Source organism: Eleutherodactylus coqui, chromosome 1 (assembly GCF_035609145.1).
Source record: "Eleutherodactylus coqui strain aEleCoq1 chromosome 1, aEleCoq1.hap1, whole genome shotgun sequence".
Lineage (NCBI taxonomy): Eukaryota > Metazoa > Chordata > Amphibia > Anura > Eleutherodactylidae > Eleutherodactylus > Eleutherodactylus coqui.
The window spans coordinates 471,385,280-471,408,704 of NC_089837.1; the positions used below are offsets into that span (position 1 = coordinate 471,385,280).

A 23,425-nucleotide genomic window follows, 5' to 3' on the forward strand; every position below is an offset into this window, starting at 1 on the left:
ACAGAGGCCTAAAGAGCTAGCGGGGATGGCGCTGCCGGACTTCAAAATATACTACCTGGCAGGGCAGATCCGATATATACGTCACTGGTTGTCGGGCGCCCCTCTCCCGAACTCCGAGCACCACTTGATGTGCTTCCTCTCGGAGGCATCCCTTTGGATCATTTTGGAAAAACCAGGGCTGTTGACGAAACCAATGCTACCCATTCACAGGCTCGCGATAAGCGTGTGGAGGACATGTAGGAAACTGACGGGGCAGGAGGACACCCCCCTGGAAACCCCCTTATGGAACAATAGAGCGTTGCCGCATTTGTTGAACCTCCCAGACAAACAATTTTGGCTAAATCTGGGAATCACTACATTGGAACACCTATACATTGACGGAACACTAGTCTCCTTTGAGCAATTGCAGCAGATATACCAGGTACCTAGAACAGGATTTTTTAGATATCTGCAACTCAGACATGCATTGACTGCGCAATTCCCAGAACCCAGAAGACCCTTCTCCACATATCCATTAATAGGTATACTGCGCACACAGGGCCCTAGGGGCTTAATCTCAAAGCTATATACACATTTGTTATACTCTAAGATCCCTGGTACACAAATGGTGGTAATGGAGAAATGGAGGGAACTTATACCAACACTGACTGATGAGGACTGGGAGACCGCAATGGCCACCTACACCAGGGTCTCGCCAGCCGCGAACAATAAGCTGACTCAGTTATATATCTTACATCAGTGCTATCTAACACCAACTAGACTCCATAAAATGAACAGATCAGTGTCCAGTCAGTGCCACCGATGCAGCGCTACAAGCGCAAACTTCAACCACCTAATATGGGGATGTCCAAGGGTATACGCGTATTGGGAAGAGGTCACAGAGTTCCTGACCCAACTGATGGGAATACCAGTACCGCTGGATCCAGCAATGTGTCTGCTAGGGATCATAGATGAGGAGCAATGGCAACATTATGATAAAATATTCCTCACTAAAGCATTATTTTATGCCCGCAAAGTCATAGCGCTGAGATGGATGGACAGGCGCCCTCCGACAGCTACAAAATGGCAGAGTATTATCAATACCATTCTACCATACGAGAAAATAGTCTACAAAAACAGGAAACACCCTGAAAAGTTCGACAAGGTGTGGGGGATTTGGTGCGGGACAACAAACACAAACTTCACGCAAGAAATGTTCCAAAATTTATTAAGACAGAATACACCCAGACTTGGCAGGTAAAATGAGCAATAATGCTACGAATATTACAGACGTATGTACTGAGAAAAGCTGAGTAATTGTAGAAGAAATGTAACACACTTGAGTGCTGAATACTGTTACCAAAGAATTCTCTGTTGCATGTAAAGTTTAATCACTTGTTAGTGTATGTAAATGCACACTGTTTGAGAAACTGCTTATTCATGTAATGTAAAATACATGCTGTTCAATAAAACGAGTTTAAAAAAAAAAAATGATCATTTAGATTCGCACAATACAGTTCCGTGTAAAAGGGCCTCAAGCATCAGTCCAGCACAAATCTTCAAATCAAACTCTACTGCAAAAATTATTTGCCAGCCCAAAATACACTTAACTAAGAAAAAAAACCATTCTGCTGCGTATTTGCGTGATGGGTGTTGCATTTTTGCATGCACTATGTATGTACATGCACTCGTGTGAATAAACCCTCTGGGTGCTGAATGGAGCTGGAAACGCGTCAGTGGGATTTTTTGGTGTGTTCTGGTCATTTTTGGTCTACAAGTCCTACATAGTAATCCTTCTGGGTTACAATACAAACACAACCCGTTATTCATCCCATACCTAATCCCTCAGACCCCCTCCCCCCCCTATCAGTTGTATTACAGATGGCAGGAATGTAGCATTACCTTTCCATCTTTTATATCCATTCTTGAATTGAACAAACTTGTAAATGGAGAAATAGAAGAGATTTGGAAAATGTCATTAGAATTATACAATATATATGCATATTTCCTATCAGCAAGATATGACCGTTACAGAGTATCAATTCCTTCAGGGCTGGAAGAGGATGAGATTCAGAGGGAATTACCTGCTCTCTTTTAGGATTACGAATGCTCTAAAGTAATTTGTGATATTGGCAGACATTCATTAGTGGTTCATTATCTGGTATGCAGGACGCAGCCTCCCATGACCTGCAGAAGTCTACGCAGCAGCTCCAATTGCATATCTTCTACTATTTGGTATAACGCTGTCTATTATATGGCTTAGGATGAAGAAGCGCAAAGGTGGTTAATTCTGTATGTAAAAGGGGAGACGGTCAGTTCTGATAGATGGCACATTACTGCAATCATTGCATGACTATGGCTTGTACCGTTAAGTTAAGCATTAATCCCAACTTTTCTTGTGCGCTCTTCGTATACTCAACAACTTGTTGAAAAGTCAAAATCATCAAGTTTCTCCTAATCTTCTGATCACCTTTACTACGTGGAGCTTATTGGGAGGTCATTAGAAAATTATTGTTGCTTTTTCCAGAAACAGCAGCATAAATGTCTATCAGTTTTGTCTGGCATTGTAGTGCAGACCTATTAAGGTTTATGGGGTTGTGCTGCAATACCACATATGGCCTGTGGCAAGTGGGGCACGCATAAATCTATATTACACTCAAGTTCGGCACTATGGACCAATTCCAGCAACCTCATTGGTTGTGATTCACAATTTCAGCAAGTTGATTGATTGTTTTGGTTTTCTGATTCAACCTGATTGGTTGTTCAGGTTCCCTGATTCAACCTGATTGGTTGTTAGCGCCAAACTTGAGTGTAATATAGATATATGCGGGACACTGTTTCTGGAAGAAAGCAGACATGTTTCTCTAATCATGTGCATCTATTTCAACTCCTAAACAATCATTGGCTGCCAGGAAGTGTTTGGAGAGGGCTTGGGAGTCGAGCGGCAGCCATCCATGGAGGGTGCAGGCTGTGTGGAACAGCTGACGCTTGCAATGGATGGCTACGACTATTTAATTACAAAAATTAACACGCTGAACGCTGACCACCTCATCTACACCAGTGTTTCCCAACTCCAGTCCTCAGGGACACCAACAGGTCACGTTTTCAGGATATCCTATAGTAAGAACACCTGTGGCAATGTCTGAGGGACCGACAATAATTATATCACCTGTGCAATACTGAGGAAATCCTGAAAACATGACCTGTTGGGGGGTCCTGAGGACTGGAGTTGGGAAATATTGATCTTCTAGACCACTGCTAGGGGACCCTCTGTGTTACCCCACTGGTCTCCCCTATGATGTGATTGCGAGGTGCCTGTGGGTTGACATGGCAGCCTGGGTCCTAATGAAGGCTCTCAGGTCTGCCATATATTTAAAGCTATTCATTTTTCACATAGAGAAGAGAAAAAGTGCATAAAAATCTAAAAAATAAACATAATTGGTATCGCCGCGTCTGTAAACACTCTTTATCTTGCACGCTGAATGCTCTACAAACCATTTTTTGGTCACCCTGTCTTTCCCTAAAAAGTTTGATAAAAAGAGATCAGGAAGTCATATAAACCCCAAAATGGTACCAGTAAAAACTATAGCTCCCCCTGCATTAAAAAAACTATATCAATTCAGTATCGCCGTAATCGTACTTGGCCACAGAATGAAGTGAACGGACCATTTTTTACCACAACATGAACTTTGTAAAAAACAAAACTGAAAGTTTTTCAATACATTACATGGTAGATTAAATGGTACCCTTAAAAATACTATTTGTCCCACAAAAACAAGCCTTCATGTGCCTCGCGTCAACACAAAAATAAACTCCTCAATAGCGCGGATGAAAAAAAAAGGAAAAATGGCTGCTATTTAAAAACTTTTGACATGTCAAAACCCCCACCGATACCCTACATGGAGCCAGCTGAATCACTCGCCTGAGCGCTATCACTGCTTCCTAGCTGAAGACAGGCCTATAGGCTTTGGTTGGAAAAACGCTTTAACTGGCTCTTTCTAGTGATCGGCAGGGTCTCAACAGCCAGACTTTCAGAGATCAAAACCTTTGCCACGTCCGTATGGCATGCCAAAAGTTTTTAGAGAGCACAGTTACACTTTAAAGAGAATCTGTCTGCTACGTGGAGCTCTATAGGCTAAGCTTATGGGCTCACAATAGCTGGCACATTGAATCCAGGGGTGTAAGTTTTATACATATCTTCCCCGCCGTTCTTTCTGAGTTATCTGTCAAACCCACCGCTGAACGCTTCCGGCAGACTACATAGTCACACGCATTGAATGAGGGGACCATTTAGCACCTGCCTATGTAGTCCATACAATACATTGCAGTGGCAGGTTGTAAATGCTGACAGTGAGGAATGGCAAGAGGGTAAGTACAGTCTTTGTCATAAAAAAATCAAGGAGTTGTTGTATTAATGCAAAACTCAGCATGCAGTTATATCTCAGGCAGATATGCCAATGATTAGAGTTGTGGTGTGATTGGATGAACAGTCTTGCCGCCTGAGTCCCTAAAAGTGGTTCCACCCTTGGCCTATAAAAAGGCTCTCAGAGGCTCCTTGTGTGTAGGGACCTCCTTATCCGCTTGTGTAGAGCTTGTTGCCCACTAGACATGCAGAATTAGAGAGGGGCGCATTATTGGAATGCAAAACGCTGGATGGTTGTATTAAGCCATTCTGACCAGACTGTTGGGAATAAGGGCATGCACAAACAGCGACTGAGCTCAGAACGCTCTTGACAGGCAACCAGTAGAGATGATTGTCCAACAAGCACGAGCAGCTCCAACTGTTTTGTTGTCCACCATCTAGAGACAGGTGGAACCATCATTACCGGCTCTGTGTCTGTCGGAACCATTTCCAGGCGCTTGGCTGAAGGACATTTGGTCTCATGGTGCCCACTACGTGTCATCCTTTGACACCCACCCACCATCATCTCCGTTTGCTGTGCTGTTGTGAATAACAAAGCTGGACTGCAAAGAAGTGGAACCGGGTTATCTTCAGCAACAAATCCAGGTTTAGTTTGGGCATTGATGACAGTTGTATTTGTGTCCAAAGACCTAGGGTGGGGGCCTCAAGCCTGCCTCTGCTGTGGAGCGGCACACTACCCCCACTGCTGGTGTGATGGTCTGGGGGTCATTGCATACAACAGTCGGTCACCCCTAGTAGTGGTAGGAGGGACAATGACAGCTCAGTGATATGTTCAGGACATCCTGCAGCCACACCTGTTCCATATCACATCTTGTATCCAAGCTAGAGGCGGCCCAACTCGGTACTAGAGCCTCTATGCCATCCGTATAACATCTTGTATCCAAGCTAGGCCAACCAACTCAGCACCGGAGACTCCCTCAAGCGTTCAGTTTTTTGCAATAAGTCATCCTTTTGTTCCGATATTGTAATCACTTCTATCAACGTTACAATCGCACATATGAAGATATGAAGTATCATTCGATTTGAACAACTTCTTTGGGATGCTTGATTTTTTTTTTTGATGATGAGTGTATAAAACTTACATCCCCATACTCAGCGCTGGAGCTTAGCGTATAGGGCTCAAACTAGCTGAGAGCGCCTCTCTAACCATCTGAGGGAAGCAAGAGTGAATTAGAATGGCTCCATCTATTGAAACACAGTTGCAATAACATATCTCTCCGCAAAAAAGGATACTCCTTTACATATGATGATATGAATAAATTACTTTTCTTTGGCCGCTACTACTTTATAAGTAGCCTCAACTGGACTTTCCAAGCCCCCACATAGACCAATCATAATCCTCACCGCTTAAAAAGGAGGTGTAATAGAGACTTGCCATACAGATGACATGAAATCTTTTCTAGACTCTTATCCTTGTCGTCTTTGGGTTTCTTGATTACATCATTTTGCACTCAAAATCTGATTTAGAGCCAACTATTAGGGCTTATTCACGCAGCTCTATTGTGTATTACCTGGACTAAAATACTTGTGTATTTTTGTCTATCGCAATATTTACGAATGTAAAAAAAACCCACAAGAAATCCCATTGATTTATGCAGCGGATACACACATTTCCTGTGAATTTACTACGTATTTAAACAAGCCCATTGATTTCAAATGGCTATTTCAGTACATAAAACGCACCAAAATACGACATGCTGCGCTTTTTTTTCCATGCGATTTTTGGTCGCAACTGTGAATGGACCCCGTGAAAAAAAATGGGTTCCATATAATGCATATTATGTGCATAAAAATACTGCTGTCTGAATGAGCCCTAAGAATCAGTAAATAAGCATTTTAGGTAAGAACATGAGAAACATGTAAATCTAAAAACCAACATTCATGCAAAACGTTTGGTCATAATGCAGCTCAGCAATCAGTCGGATATCTAAAGGACAATACCATAGGAAAAATCACATGAAAAACGTACAGATTAAATGTGGCGTTTGTGATTGTAATACCTGGAAGCTGGCACAGGCTTAAGGCCCATTTACACGCAACGATTATCGCTCAGAATTCAGTCAAACAACCGCAAATGAGCGGTCATCGTTGCACGTAAATGCTGCCATCCTTCACTTTTCAACTGAACGATGATTATAAGGTGAGCTTAAAATTCATCGTTCGGCCAGAGAGAGAAACCCGGGGACCGCACACTGTGTTCTCGACGGAAGTCAGAGATAACAAGATTTTGGTATAAACTTACCGTAAAATCTCTTTTTCATCCTGTCCATTGGGGGACACAGCTTTGACCGGGGGCGCACGGTCCAAGGTCAAAGCTGTGTCCCCCAATGATACAGACGAGAAAACATTGTATTCTGCCGACAGCCCGTGCGAGAACAATGGAGCTGTCAGCAGAGCTCAAACCACATGCTTTGCTCTGCAAACTGCTCCCAGAGGTCCTTTTACATGCAAATGATGATAAACTGCTAATAGACATTAGTGTCCATTAACACTTTATGCAAAATGACTGCCAAAACTGTCAATCTTTCAATCTTTTGAAAGATTGTCTTTGCGTGTCAATGGGCCTTTAACCCCTGCATTTCCATGAGGTCAAGAAGATTGCAACAAAGAGTGAATAAACCAACATTAAAGTGGGAGCCATTGGGGTTTACATACATCATTGAATAGTTCCATACAATATATACTTCGGGCTTAGAATTATAGAGCCTATAGAAGGGATCTTCCATGAGACACTAACTTTGAGTATACATTTGTCATATAGTAAGCTCCTGCATGTCCAGTATGATTACCGTCCCATCTAAGGCTCTATCCAGACCCGTTTTTAAGGTGCTCACAATCATTGATGGATATACAGTAAGTTTGTAGTTCTATGCACAAATTCGGCAGCTATAAATCAACATGCTGGTGATCTATAACTTTCTAGTCTTTATGTACACAACATATAGTAATTGTCATAGGGCCTTAAAAATAGTGAGCCCAGAGGTAAACTGTACGAAAACCTCAAATCGGGGTATAACCTATGTATTCATCCAGAATGTGTATGTGCTAATACTGTGTAGTGGAAAGAGTAAAATGTAAGTATATGAATATTGCACAGCTGTTTAGGACCTCTGTATTGTAGACGCACTGCATACTCCTCATACATTGTGGAAATCGGTGGGTGGAGAGAATGTAAAAGTGGAGATTATTTCATCCCAATGAAGAATACAGAAAAAATGCCTCTTCCACAGAGAGCATGGTGCACACCTCGGCAGTTTTAGGCATGGCATGTCCATCACCTTAATAAGTAGTGACTCCCCGTCCAGAAGCCCAACAGTTCCTCAACGTGAGATCAGTTTTAAGATGTTGCCCAGTTTCCATGATTGTCAAGTAGTTGTCAGTAGAAATCTTTGTATCCAAAGATCGCTTTCTGACGAATTTGGTAATGGACAAGATAATTACATATTTTCTCTTAGGTCTTGAGAAAATAATTAGTTTGTTTATTTAAAGCCATTGTCATACTGGTTTCCCATGTCTCCTTCAGTCCCTCTCAAGTTAGGATGAAGAAGTCTTCTTATGCTCGAGCACAGAGTGAACACTGAATATCACCCGAGCAGTTCTGGGACTTGATTAGACTTTCCGCAATAAAAGTCATCATATAAACAAGGTTCCTTTAAGAACTGACATCGGACTGTGTTGGGTATGGACAAGGCAAAAACAAGGTGAGTTCCCTTCTCACATGCTTCCAAGCACAGGAGTACAAGGCTTCTCTTTACTCCTCCCAGACCCATCCGGATAATCCAGGGAGTTACTTTGACCCTGTACAATAGGACCAATTTCACAGTTCGTCCTCATCCAACTTTGCAAGTCGAGGAGCAGGTATACTCACTTCATCTGTGGGGGAGGCGTAGCCAGGGAGCTCCCGGGACAATGTGCTTAGCTTCTGGAGGAAACAGATATGTCAGAAGGTTCGAAGCCAATGGTCATTGTATACAATCACAATGCAAAGATTGTAGTCCTAGAATAACACAATTAAGAGTGGTTTACCAGAATTACTTGAATCATCAATCCCTAGGATGGGTGATAAAAGTTTGATCGCTGGGGTTCTCAGAGAACGTGGGTCCTGTGCCCCTCTTCCTCCTCACTGTTGACTTACTGCACACCCAACAGTAAGGAGGAGACTGAATGGAATGGCGGTCGCGCATGCTTGGTGCCACTCCATTCATTTTCAATGGGACTGCCAGAGATAGCCAAGTCCAAGTGCTCAGCTATTTCAGTCAGCCCCATTAAAATTAACAAAAAAGGCAGCTGTGCATACATGACCACCATCCGTTCAATGTAACGTCACTGCGAGTGGGAGAAGCAACCTTCATAGTAATAAGAAGAGAAAGACATAGGACCCCCATTCTTGGGATCAGTGGTGATCTCAGTGGTGAGACCCCAGCCTATCAGACTTTTATCACCTATTCTATGGATTGATGATAAAAGTTGATTCTGGTAGCATCCCTGTAAAGCAACTCTAGATTTAATACAGTGTACAACTTTTGTCCAAAGTTAGGCTGCCTATGCATACAAGAGTCACCCATTCTTGCCTATGGGAGCAAAAAAAAAATAAACATCTCATCACGCTCGCATGTACATGTTAGCACAATGCAATTCTTTTTTTATTCCTATAGGGAATAATGGGCGATTTTGATGCACGTTTTTATTAGCATGAAAATCGTAAGAGTAGCAATTCGATGCGTTTTTGTCGTAGAACACATCGCACTCACATAAAAAATCATGGGTTTGCAAGTGCAATATCGGTCCAAGTTTCTCGGACTAATATTGCACCCACCCATGTAAATGCACCCTTCGTTAAAGGAGTTGTCTGGTAACTGGAGAACACCTTTTCAATAGGACCCCCTGTGTGAAAATAAAAAAAAACGGAGATATACTTATCCCTCCCCGGCCGCTAGGTGATGTCATAGGAAATCATATAACTGCTGCAGTCAATGAGAGGCTGCAGTGTCACGTTCTTCAACTCCTGGCATCATGGCACTCCGGGTTGTGAGTGCTGATCCAAGGACAGCGGGCAGTGACTCTGCAGCCTCTCATTGGCTGCAGTGGTCACATGATTTCCTGTGACATCATCTGTCACCGGAACCGCAGCAAACGGTAGTGCTGGATCCTGGTGGCCTTGGAGGGATAAGTATACTTCTGTTTATTATTTCCACACAGGGGGTCCTATTGAAAAGGGGTTCTGCAGTTACTGGACAATCCCTTTAAATGAATAAATAAGTCATTCATTATGGCAAAACCTGCAGACTAAAAGTGCCCATAGGCAGGAAATGCTTGTCTGGCCAAATCTCATAGGACTGGAGCAACTCTGTGCAGATCTGTAGATGCTGTCAGACAGCCGGAGAAGGTAATAGCTGTATCATTAGTAGATCCAACACTCCTGGTACAGTAGATGCATCCATCATAATAACTTGAAATTGATCAAACCTCATTGATCTTTAGGCTAATGTATGTATTCTGGGTTTAAAATCATTTTTGTAATAGGGTTTGATTAAACATTTTGCCCCATTTGTCTTCTTGAAGCTTCTACGGATCACAGCAAGCCTTTCACTAGCAGATCCATCAGTGACTTCTCTGACAGCTTAGTTTCCTTACATTCTCTCTTCTCTCCTGGTCATGAATTAGCTTAAAAGAACATTCAGGAGAGAAGAAAGAGCTGCTGAAGATGGAATCATCCCTGATGGATCTGCTAGTGAGCAGCATTCTGCAGCTTGCTATACACAGAAATGTACAGAAGCTGCAGAAGCCAAACCATGCAAAACTTTCAATTAAGCCCTATTGCAAAAATGATTACCTATAGGTAATAAAAATGCCCTCAAAGGGGTCCATAACCTTCAAGTACTATATCACTTCTTACCCGACTGGTGGGGTCACTTTGTGGGGTTCCATTGGAGACAGTAGAAGTGGAGGACTCTGGATAATGGTTTAAATCAAGACTGATGTGTGCTGGGTTAAGAACTGCTGAGGGGAGGACATCTGAGTGTGAACCCTTACGAGGAGCGTGGGCCTGTAACATTAGAGACAATTTACTGCATCAATACAATAATACATTGCTTTTATTTGTTCATTGAGCCCCCCAAAAATCTCATAAAGGGCAAAACAATAATGACCCCAATAGGACAAAAAGAATGAGAACGATTACCTTGCTTCCAAGTCGACTATCACGAGGATTGCTGAGCAAGTAAAGGGATGGCAGGGAAGAGTTGTATGACTTGAGATTGGGCACTTTATTTCGATCCATCGAAGCAGATGAATGAGGCCTGAGACCCCCACGACTTGCCTCCATCATGCTGCTGTTACTGGATCGGCCAAGGCTATTGGACTTACTTTCTCGACGTTGGTACTCGATTGGTGACTGAAGTGCTGGAAATGGAAATATCATTATATTTAAATGGGTTCAATCACTAAAAAATAAAAATTCTATACTTATCTATTCCTCCCCCATCAGTCTACTTACCAGATCTTCACCTCCCCCATCTTCTCCTGTCTCCTGCAGTCTGGGGGCTCACTTCAGCTCCAGCTGCCTGATTCTTCTCCTTCCTGTGAGGTTACTGTACATTAGGTTGGCAGTCTTCCAATGTACATTACGTCACAGCTCACAGGCCACCAGGACGACTGCCTATCTTCTTCAGAGATTGCTCATTTGAGCTATCTCTGAAATAGATTACAATTCCTTCCTAGGCAGTGAAGCTACAGCACAGGGATGTGACCTTCACTGACCCAGCCGGAAGGAATTTGTGATAAGCAGTCTTCATAACAAGCTGGGCCCAGCCTGCAGTGAGCTGACCTGGGGCACTGGAGAAGCTCAACCAGGAGAAGATGTGATAAGGAGACAGACAGGGAAGGGATAGGTAAATTTAGATAATTTTTCTTTTAATGACAAAACCCCTTTAATGTAATGAGATGAACGCATATTCTTATTCTACTTTTCATTCCACCAATATTCTATCTCAGGCTCTTAGATACCGTCTTATATTTTCTTCTGTCTTCTTATTCTCAGTTAGGATCTATCCACACCATGTTTGGGGTTTTGGTTGTGCCAAGAAATACTACAAAAGTCAATGGTCCCTAAATACCCAATGGGTGTCTCGTTGAGCTAATGCCAATGGATGACAAGGTCATTCTCAAGCCACCAATGCACATTAGATAGCTGTCGGCTGCACACTCATTCAATCTAAATGCCCCATTAGGGCATATGGACGCTATAGAAGAGTCATTCCATGTCAAGTGGTCTAAAAGAAGAAAAAGTCCCCACCTTTATATCTCAGATTTTGTTCAAAATTTTTTATTATACGCCCATGGTATCAAAAGAAACCATTAGGTATAGGAACCTAAAACCTTGGGAAATTTCATTCAATACCATGGGTGTGCAATACACAAATTTTGAACAAAATCTAAGATATGAAGTTGGGGAGCATTAGACCACTTGACATGGAGTGACTCAGAAGGTGGTCTCCTGCTTGGGACCCCACTATGAACCACAGTGGAGATCATCTTTGCACAATTGTCTCTGGCAGATGCCATGCATCCATGTAGTACATTCATCTGAATGGCTCTCATGTATGATACATTTCCCCTAGAGCGGAAGTGTCTGGCTGATTACTGTGCTGCATCCAATCTAAAAGGAGTTGTCTGTGATGAAATAAACCCTTTAGAGAGGAGCTGTCATCTCTGTTGTCATGTCAACTTCAGTAAATACTTAATATTTTCAAGAAATAACAATTCTGGAGCTTCTTTTCTTGGAATTTGTGTTGTGCCATTCCTCTGTTATTCCTCCTATAAATGTATGACTAAATTGAATACTTGGGATTACTAGTTGGGTCACTGTAGTGACCCACCCCATCGACAAAGGGAATAGTCACACCCAGTCAATCAATTCATAAATGTTCAGGAGGAATAACAGAGGAATAACACAAGGCAAGAGTTCTCTTTAAAGCGTACCTGGGTTTTCAACAATCTTCTAAAATACACCAAGTTCTCCTTACCCCTCTCATTTGCTTCTGTTTGCACCCTGTTTCATGTCTGTAAGTTCTGATCTTCAGGTGGTCTTCCCCATTTTTCTGCTGTTTACATATCTCTTTCAAGGAGGGAGCTTGTAGCAATTCTACCATTCTGCCAGGAGTTCACTGTCCTGCACTTCCTTGCCCTGACTTACCATGCTGTATTACACTACCTCTGGTCCAATCAGCAGGGAGGCAGTATCTGAACGGCCGCCCCTCTGCTTTCCTAGTATAATTCAGGCAGAGACATTCTGGCCAAATGCTTAGTAAACTCACTATAATGTATGTGTAATGTGTGCAGCCATACTCACACATTGTAACAGCAGGAGAGGCAGACACTGTAGAGATTATTATCACAGTGTCTGCAGATCTGTCAGTCTGCAGTCTCTAAGTGCAGAGGGTCTGCCTGTGAGGATAGCCCCATCTCCTGTTGCTATGGAAATGTCCCTGTGTCCTTGTCACTAAGGAAGCTCTGTACCTAATGACACAGAATGGATTGCAGAAAAGCTGGAAGGAAGACCCCAAGTTGCAGCTACTTGAAACATGATTTACAATGGTAAAATACCAACAGTTTTAATGCAAGTATATTACAGAAATGATAAAACTAACAAAAGCTCGTAGAAGGGTGTAAGTTGTCTGAAAAATTAGTCCCCCTTTAAGGAGATACATATGTCTTAGGCCTCACGTCCACGGGCAAAAGAAGAATTAAAATCCGCAGCGGATTTTAACTCTTCTCCTGCCCGCGGATCCGCATCCCATAGGGATGCATTGACCACCCGCGGGTAGATAAATACCCGCGGATGGTCAATAAAAGGGATTTAAAAAAAAATGGAGCATGAAAAAATCTGGACCATGCTCCATTTTCGTGCGGGTCTCCCGCGGGCTTCTATTGAAGCCTATGGAAGCCGTCTGGATCCGCGGGAGACCTAAAATAAGAATATACTCACCTGCTCCGGATCTTCCCTTCGCCGCGGCTTCATCTTCTCTCTGTCGCGGCCGGATCTTTTTTTTCTTCGGGCCGGCACATGCGCGCGGCACGCAACCGACGTGCCCTGCGCATCCGCCGGGCCGAAGAAAAAAGATTCGGCCGCGACGGAGAGAAGATGAAGCCGCGGCGAAGGGAAGATCCGGAGCGTGCGAGAGGTGAGTTTATTCTTATTTTAAGCGCTCATGTCTGCGGGGCAGGAGGGACCCGCTACGGATTCTCCATGGAGAATCCGTAGCGGGCCTGATTTTCCCCATGGACATGAGGCCTTACACTTGCACTGTATTTCAGTGTAAAATTGAAGGACATCCTCAGCATAGCAGTTACTCACCATTAAGAAAGTTACGTTGGCTCTCCAGTATCTGCCCAATGTCTCGAACCCAGGCCATTCGAATGTCAAGGGAAGAGGCTTGCATTATGTAACGCATCAAGCTGCGATCTGTACCTCGTGATGTCAGTGCAAATTTATAGGGGTCGTTATCCACAGATTCTTCAATGCCTAGACAGCTGATCTAAAACACAGTGGCAAAATACATGATATTAAAATACTGTTCACCAAGTCTGTCACCCAAAGGTAATTATATCAATACAGGTAAAAGGAAAACATAGTAATGACTCTAAACAGCAATTTTATTTTTCCCTTTACTGTACCTGCTCAGTGCCAAGTTGTGATGAAAGAAGCAGAAGGTTGAGCAAATTGCATATAAGACTTTACGAAACCAATGTAATTTAAGGGTGGCCTTAACATCTACGTTGAACCTCTAGTCGGAGGTTCCTTCGCAGATCCGGAACAGAGCAGAGAGTTCTTCTTAAGTGCAACTTTGTAAAGTAATGTCAAATAACGTGAACATTGCCTTCACATCATGTAAATTATTTATCTACTTTAATGATGAAGTTGGAATTTCGTCAGAGCACTTAACACATTTCATGGACCACAATACACTGGAGTGCTCCACATGTGGCTCGGCCAATAAAGATTACAGCTCATTCTTTCCACATCAGTGGATATTGCTACTAGTTTACTATGGGGCATACAACTGCAATCAAGGTAATGCGGTTGTACAATAAGCTGTGCTGAAACCTCTGACCCAAAAAACATTAGGAAAAACACAAAATGCCCAATTGGCAGCAAACTGATCATAATTAATGCTCAGTCCAGATGGTGCCTAAAATGAGTGTGACTGTGCCTTAGGGCGGCTTTAGAAGAACATATTTGCATGCGTTTTTGAGCAAGCATAGTGGCATCTAACATGCTCCATACTTCTTCACCCAATGGCCCTGCACTGTGTAGGGTACTTGTATACAGGAAGACTGCCGGGCGCTTAGTCCCAATGACCATCATTCCTGCGCTTTCACATAGGAGCGATAGTCATTCAGTGAACAGAGGCGAAGCACACCGGAGATCTCTCCTGGCCGCCCGTCTCCATTCACAGTGAACAGGTAGTCATTTACAATGAGCAAGAAGTTGCCGACTAATTGCTTTACTTGAAACGAAGTGACTGGCAGCTACTACGCTATTTCTCTCTTCAGTACCCCGTCGGGACAACTATCAGTCAAAATAGCCAGGCTGAGCAATTTTTTGGCTGACGGTCGGCTCATCTAAAAGTACCCTAAAATAGTCAGCCAATCCAATCAAAATCATCAGGGTCAATGGGCATTTGTCCAATATGTACAAGAAGCAGAAGCGAATGTGCCATTGTTTTGCATCAGGGCTTAACCCTTTCTAATCCACTGTCTGACCTCTGAAGACATTATGATTTAAGGCTGTACAGCTCCGATGTTGGAAGACGTCGGTTGAGGTTCTCTTACTGTATATTGCCAGCCTCTCTGCTGTCAGAGCCTATCCAACGTGTCACCTCATACAGTACTGGCTTTAGCCAGCAGATAGCGCTGTTGTATAATGGCAGAAAAAGAGTAAGCCCCCTAAGAAAACCGGGATACAAATTGGATTGGAAAAGGTTAAACAGATGGGCGTGTTTTTGTCCCATTATGGAGCCAAGAAAATCACGGCCGCATAACGGGACGAAATGAAACCATTGATTTCAATGCTTTTGTTTTCACTAACCAGGATTCTTGCACGTTAATACTACGTGCCAAAAAAGATAGGACTTGCCCTATCTTTCCACAGGTAGTTTTCTATGCGCAATATAAGGAAGGACCTATCTTTAAGTTAGTTTTTTTTCAAACTTGCGCGCAATAGCGGCGAGCGAATTAGTGCATGCGCCCATCTGCTTAAGCCCTCACTCCTTATTCCTCCTAGCCTGTAAGCTCTGGTGAGCAGGAGCCTCACACCTACTGTTCAAGTGGTTTCTTAGTTGACTGCTGTATATTTTGCCTGTTCATGTACCCCCTGGCTTGTAAAGTGCTGCAGAGTATGTCAGGGCTCTAAAAAAAGTCATTTTATTTCTAGAGGCTTCCAATGAATAAAATCTCTGTCTCCATCAAAAGAGTTTAAACAATCCATAGTTCTGAAAGTTCATAAACAAGATTGATCTGATATTTGGATGTTTCGCTATATGATGTCAAAAGTCAGATTAGGATTGATTTCTAGAATGAATTAGATTCTCTCCAGTCTCAGTGGGAAAGGTTAGGAATACTATATCCATAAACACTAGGTTCAATAATCCTCAGAAGATAAGGAAAGAATATAATGTAAGTGGTATTATTGAAAAACTATTAACCCTTTCCAATCCAATTTGTATCCTGGTTTTCCTAGGGGGTTTACTCTTTTTCTGCCATTATACAACGGCGCTATCTGCTGGCTAAAGCCAGTATTGCATGAGGTGACATGTTGGATAGGCTCCAACAGCAGAGAGACTGGCAATATACAGTCAGAGAACCCCGACGGATGTCTTCCAACATCGGAGCTGTACAGCCTTAAATCATAATGTCTTCAGACGTCAGACAGTGGATTGGAAAGGTTTAATATGCCACTTATCGATGAGCATAGAGGTCATGACCTTAGTTTCTACAGCAAAATTGAGAGATTGAAGTGGTTTACTACATTTCAAGCTTAGGGCCCTTTTACACGGACGGATAAAGTGTTCAGATTCCCGCATCCAGTGTGAATCTGAGCGATTATCATTCATTAGAAATGCATGACCCACCTAAATGGCAAAAGAGAATTTATTTGCTTCTTGTTTGGCTTTTCAAGATTATTCTGACTGCCATTATGGAGTCGGGAAGGAATGTTTACCCCCAAGGGGGATAATTGGCTTTTGCCTCATTGTTTTTTTTGCCTTCCTCTGGATCAACAAGCGGGGTGGACACTGGTTGAACTAGATGGACATTGTATCCCTTCAGCCTAACATACTATGTTACTTGTTGGGCATCTGCGCCTGCCAATTCGACCCATGTAAAAGGGTCCTTATCCGATAAGAGTCTGATAGGTGGGGGTCTGGCAGTTCGCCAGATATAATCGAGCACTGTACTTGGCCATCTCTGCCACTTCCATAGATATGAATGGAGTTGCAAGCACACACTCAACTGCTACTCCATTCAAACAGTGCATTATGGGTCTCAACTGTTGGATCCCCCATTGATCAAACAAATATTCCTTATCCTGTGGATGGGGAATAAGATTACAACTTGGTACAACCCCTTTAAGAGCAAAAATCATCTAGCAATGCTGGATAGTTACCTTGATGCTGTTCTTGAAGATGTACCCCGGCAATGAAAAACCCTTCTTCTTGTCAATGGGTTCACTAAAGATGACGAGCTGCTCAAAGAGGAACACTCTCCGCTCCTTTCCTCTTGTCAGAAAACCGCATTCTGGCTCTGTTACCATGAATGTGTCTTGTTGGAGAAGCTTCCCCTGAGCTGTGATTTTCCCCTGAAGTATGGAGAATGATCAGTAGTGAGATAATAAGTATTAATACACTCAAAAGAGCAGATAAAAAAGAAAATCAAACAAGCAAGATCCAAGTCTGTTCGTATCTGCTGCCATATAGAAGAAGCCATACCTCAAACCCTTGCAGCCGTCCAAGGTTCATCATGTCATTGCATCTTTTAGGGACAAAACACATCACTTCCACAGCTTTCTGCAATACAGAAAAGATGGAAACAAGATACAGTTGTAAGAAAAGGGTACATATTCCTCATCAAGGCATTCATTCCAAGCAATGTCAACTATTTAAGGATATTATGACATGTTGCCAATTCGGATGGCCATCGTGTAGCTGCAAAAATATATTTGACAGGCTGGATATTTTGGGCATTGGTTGTATATTGCTACCTGTAGCTGACCATAAAACAGAAATTTGGGGTGGCCAAAAAAAAATGAATTTAGCCCATTTTCAGCCGATCATTGTCAACTTTTTGTGACAAAAATAAGCAGGAGAGATGCCAACAGTAGGCTTACCTGCCAAAGTACCATATTTGAAGATGCTATTTTTTTCATATGGCACGGAACATGAGTGCTATCATGTAGTGTTAGGTCAAAAATATTAATAATGAAAGCTTGTGCGAGGAAGAACACACTGGAATACGTATGAGCAGTGATACAATGGCAGAGATGCCAACCTCCGAAAGAGGTCTCAGCTTATTTTAAGTTTTTTGACCAGATCCCCTGTGTTAACATGTCCATATCTATGCAACCAGGTGCAGGGAGATCATTGAGAATACTCGACACCAACTTATCACAAGGCAAACAATACCACTCTACAAAAGTAAATACTTTTTTTCTGAGATCCAACATCCAATGTTATCCGATGAGCAAAAAAAAAAAAGGAAGTCCGTCTTGTCATCCTAGATAAGTTTATTTTTCTTAGACAAGCACATCTCAGATTACAAATGACCGGACTCTCACTACCCAATCCAAAAGGTACAAAGGAAAACAAATCTGCAGTACCCTTAGGCACCACTAGGTGAAGTCCATTTATACTGTACTTTTATAGAAAAAAATGGAACTGCATATTATAGGGTGACATTATACATTTCTTTTAAGTAATCAGCATATATCTAGAGGTCAGAACAACCCACTGCAATAACTAACTACAGCGGGGAACGCTATGCTTACTAAGCGGGTGCTCAAATATGTCCAGATTGCTGCTTAGTTATTGAAGATGTGGCTGTTAAGTGTCAGACGGACCTCTGCGCTCTCCAAAATTGCAGGGTCACCATACATTAGAAGACATAATAGTACGCAGCGGAATTTCACAGGTACGACGCAGTACTCAATGCTAGCATTATCATCATTTTTTTATGCTGTTCATCGTTTAGGATAAATAACAAGTTTTTATGGTTTCACTTCACAGACACAGCAGTACCAATTATTTTTTATTGTTTATATTTTCTAGGTGAAAAATGGGGGAAGGAGTTGCAATAAATATGCTTTTTAATACATATTTTTTATATTTTCTCAGCCCCACAAAAGGACTTAATCATGTAATCACTTGATTGTTTGTACAATGCACTGCAATGCTCCTGTACTGCAGTGTATTGTGTCTGCTCCATACAATACCTCCTGCTGTCTGTTATACATATACAGTGGAAGTTGGGAAAGGGTTAATTACAATCCAGCTTCTAGCAGATGAAATAACTGTTAATTACTGTATGAACATCTAGCGATGTGCAGTAAACATGTTCAGCAACAAATCCCCAGAAAGAAGTCATCACCAACCTCCAGTTCTGTTGTATCTTGACCAGCTTTGCTGGAATACTTGAGGAAGTCCTAGTTTGGGAATAAATATGCATTTGTTTTAGGTTTCCATTTTTATCTTTATTCACCTCTAGTAAAAGCTGTATCACCACCTTTTTTTTAATGAACATAATGACTTAGCCCCACCCAGGATAGTCACATGACTCTTATTCCTATCCTGAGCTGATCGGCTGGCCCGCTGTCAGTGCAGCAGGGCTGGACGTCATCATAGTGGACAGGAGCGGAAGTGCCTTAGCTGTCTGAAATCAATGGCAGCTGAATCCAGCTATTACAGTTCCGGCAATTCTGCCTTAAACACCCGGGTTGGACACTGAAGTGTATTAACTGCTTTAGCTCCCATTGATTTCAATGGAAATGATGTCATCTGTAGCACTTCCGCTCCCATGCCTATGGCGACATCTGGCCCTGTAGCACTGACAGTGGGCCGGGTGATCAGCTCAACCATGTGGATCCTGAGCGATAAGTCCCTGGCGATTAACTATTGATGACAAGTCATCCAAACTTTTTTCCCAGAAAACAACTGTAATTATATGTAATTCTGTAGAGGAGAAATAGTAGCTTAGATTAAAGGTGCATTTACACCACAAAGAAGATCGCTCAAAAGATGGCTTTTGAGCGTTCATTTTGCATAACCTACCAATTGGCACTAATGCCTATTAGTACCAATTTGTAGCATGTCAGCCCCTGGGAGCTGTATTCAGGGAACAGACCACCCGCTGTTCCCTGATTACATTCCCTTTGATCTGCCACTGGGTTGACAGCTGACACAATGTAATCACCTGTTATCAGCGGGCCCTGGGCAGAGCACAGCGTGAGGTCCTGCTTATCAGCTATTCTGCGGAATGATGGATTTCATGCAGAACTGAAATTCATCGTTCGGCAGAAAAGTGAAAGATGGGCACATTTATGCACACAACGATTATCGCTCAAAAGATGGCTTTTTTAATGTTTTAAGAAGATAATCTTCAATTTTACTTGCAAAAATGAGAAAAACAAACAATTGCATTCGTACATGAGATATAGAACTAAATGTGATACATAAGTGTGCAGTGGAGACTTTCATTTTACATTCTTATAGTTCCTATAGTGAAAACACGAATATGTGACCAATAATTGTCACGAAGTACGACAAAAGCATTTCATTACTGATCGTATACGGATACTATTATTACCTGTACAGGATATTCCGTGAAGCTAAGGCCCATTTCTGACAGGTCGCCCGCTCTACAACATTTATTTTGAATGCCCAATTAGTGCATTATGAATTAATAGGGGGAGCCGCTCATGTGAGACCCCCATCCATTAACTAGAGCACAGCATCTCTCTCTGGAGGCCCATAAACAATCTGCATTGATTTCCATGGGAACTGGGTAATGTTTTACAGTATTTCCCTGTGGTGACATTGCAGGGAAGCCTATGAATAACTGGCAACTCTTTAATAACCGCTACTACATTTTATGCTTTTTTTTGTTTTCAAAGTCATTGAATAATATCATCTTTTTTATTTTATTGTGTTCTTACCAGAATTTGCTTTTCATGTTACAGTAATGTTAGCGAACACAATTTTCTACGGAATTAGTTCTAGGGACTTTTCCCAGAACGGTTACCTAAAAGGGTTATTGCTATCTTATGATATGACATTAAGCTCCTCGATCCTGGCCGCAAAAGGGAGAGTTTATGTGCGCATGCGCCAGTTGCAGACTGCCTGCCACAGCGCAAGACTTCAGAGTGCAGCATGGATGTCTACTACGTCATCCACGTTAGAGGGGGCTAACGGGGTGAACCTGGGTGAAGAACAAGCAGCTAGCAGAACCAGTCCGGCATGTCCACCTCCCTGTAAATGCAACGTGGGAGATTTTCAATTATATTCAGGTATGCTTTTATCAGCGTTGCTGAAGCAAGCTGTGTTGGAATGTTGGTTACTACACAATCGTAGCGCTGCTATTAGTTTATTGGACGAAAAACTGGTGGCCGGTTCCCTCTAAATACAGTGCTGTGCGAACGTTTTAGGCAGGTGTGGAAAAAATGCTGCAAAGAAAGAATGCTTTCAAAATAGTTTATTTTATAAACTATTATGCAAAGTGAATTAACATCTATATCAAATCAATATTTGGTGTGACCATTCTTTGCCTTCAAAACAGCATCAGTTCTTCTAGGCACAATTGTACAAAGTCAGGAACTTTGTAGGATTATAATTAGGTGTATGATTAACCAATACCATCAAATAGGTGATAACGATCACCGAATGTCTGAAGAGCGGTACAATAAGGAGTATCTGCAGGCAGCAGTGAAGCATCATGGAGAGCGGTACAATAATGAGTGTCTGCAGGCAGCAGTGAAGCATGGTGGAGAGCGGTACAATAATGAATGTCTGCAGGCAGCAGTGAAGCATGATGGATAGAGGTACAATAATGAGTGTCTGCAGGCAGCAATGAAGCATGGTGGAGAGTGGTACAATAATGTGTCTGCAGGCAGCAGTGAAGCATGGTAGAGAGTGGTACAATAATGAATGTCTGCAGGCAGCAGTGAAGCATGGTGGAGAGCAGTACAATAATGAGTGTCTGCAAGCAGCAGTGAAGCATGGTGGAGAGCGGTACAATAATGAGTGTTTGCAGGCAGCAGTGAAGCATGATGGAGAGCGGTACAATAATGAATGTCTGCAGGCAGCAGTGAAGCATGGTGGAGAACGCTACAATAACGAGTGTCTGCAGGCAGCAGTGAAGCATGGGGAGGTTTCTTGGAATTTTGGGGCTGCATTTCAGGAAAAAGATTTGGGGATTTGGGCAGGAATAATGGTGTCCTCAATGCTGAGAAATACAAGGACATACTTATCCACCATGTAGTAACATCAGGGAGGCGTCTGATTGGCTCCAAATTTATTCTGCAGCAGCACAACAACCCCAAACACCCAGCTAATGTCATTAAGAACTATCTTTAGTGTAAAGAAGAACAAGAACTCCTGGAAGTGCTGATACGGCCCCACAGAGCCCTGATCTCATCATCATCCAGTCTGTCTGGGATTACATGAGGAGACAGAAGGATTTGAGCAAGCCTACAGAAGATCTGTGCTTAGTTCTTCAAGAACATCCTCCCTGCTGAGTTTTCTTTAAAAACTGTGTACAATTGTACCTAGACGAATTGATTCCGTTTTGAAGGTAAAGGGCGGTCACACCAAATATTGAGTTGAATCTTTTTTGTTCATTCCCTTTATTTTGATCAATTAACAAAATGTAAACTATTAGCACTTCTATTTGTGGCAGCATTCCTACTTTTGCAGCATTTTTCCCCACACCTGCCTGAAACTTTTGCCCAGTACTGTAGTTCCAGAAACCATACAATGTAAAAAAATCAATTCAATTGTAGCAAACCAGCAATATTTTACTAGCAATGGAAATGTATTCATTGTATGCCCCATTGTACGGAGAACGGTGATAGATGTGTGTTATTCCTTCATTCTGCCTCCGGTACTGCAGACTTTATATTGGAGATTGCAGCAGATAAAAAAAGGAACACTTTTCAACTTAACTTCCTAATAATAATATATGCCATATTGGAATGTGCAAACAGTAACTCATTATGACAGGTTCGCTTGATTGCATAATCTGATTTGTAATATGAAGTGAATTGCACCATGTGAACAATTGGGGAGGGATTAATATGCCTCATACCTTTAGTAGCAGCTGGTACTTCATGATCCTCTGCACGGGTTTGATAAGTAGGTCATTGAGTTGCAGGCGATGTGACAGCTGTTGCCTCAATTCCTGCAGAAGGATGGGTAAAACCATATTATGTAATGGGAAATATGGGTATATTGTACATGGAAACTATATAATAAATCCACATACCCCGATAGAAAACATTTTGTTACGAGTTAAACCCCATTTTTCTGAAATAATTGAAGTATAAAGTGGGGAACGTTGTAACTATAGGCAAGACAGTATGGTCCACTTGTTAGGCTTTACTAGCCTGAGGACCAATGTATGGTCTATGGGTCTAACAGTTAGACCCATAGACATCCTGTGTGTGCTGCTATAGGATGACTTGTGAGGCACTCATGTCCCCTCACATTTGTAAGGGAAACCCGAACGTTCCTCTCTGTAAGATGAACCAAGAGAATTACCATTTCTTACACACATTGCTTTTGAGGTCTAAAGCTGTACATAAACTTCGAGTTTTCTTAACTTTGTTTAACTTTGTTCTACTTCCACCTGCTTTAACAACTTTATTGTTGCTTCAACGTTTTTTGTGAAAAAAAAAAATAATTGGCTCCTGTGGGGTAAACTGTGTACTTCTCTCTTCTGCCGAGATCTAGCATTGTTTCCTTAGTATTGTACAAAAAA

General features: G+C 42.3%; 1 protein-coding gene across 3 annotated transcripts in view; it reads right to left on the reverse strand.

Annotated features, from left to right (window-relative positions):
* Positions 1–772: 772 nt before the first annotated feature.
* The window catches only part of ARHGEF25 (Rho guanine nucleotide exchange factor 25), a 294,535-nt gene continuing 271,882 nt past the window's right edge, over positions 773–23,425 (reverse strand). For 2 of the 3 annotated variants that reach the window (XM_066584413.1, XM_066584415.1), the window contains 8 exons: positions 22,754–22,846; positions 19,047–19,097; positions 17,389–17,466; positions 17,067–17,258; positions 13,758–13,938; positions 10,584–10,804; positions 10,299–10,448; positions 773–8,324 (listed from right to left, as the gene is read on the reverse strand). In XM_066584413.1, the coding sequence (XP_066440510.1) occupies positions 8,220–8,324; positions 10,299–10,448; positions 10,584–10,804; positions 13,758–13,938; positions 17,067–17,258; positions 17,389–17,466; positions 19,047–19,097; positions 22,754–22,846 (1,071 nt within the window). In that variant the 3' untranslated portion in view covers positions 773–8,219. The remainder of the gene's footprint in view (positions 8,325–10,298; positions 10,449–10,583; positions 10,805–13,757; positions 13,939–17,066; positions 17,259–17,388; positions 17,467–19,046; positions 19,098–22,753; positions 22,847–23,425) is intronic. The other variant, XM_066584414.1, reaches the window with a different exon arrangement.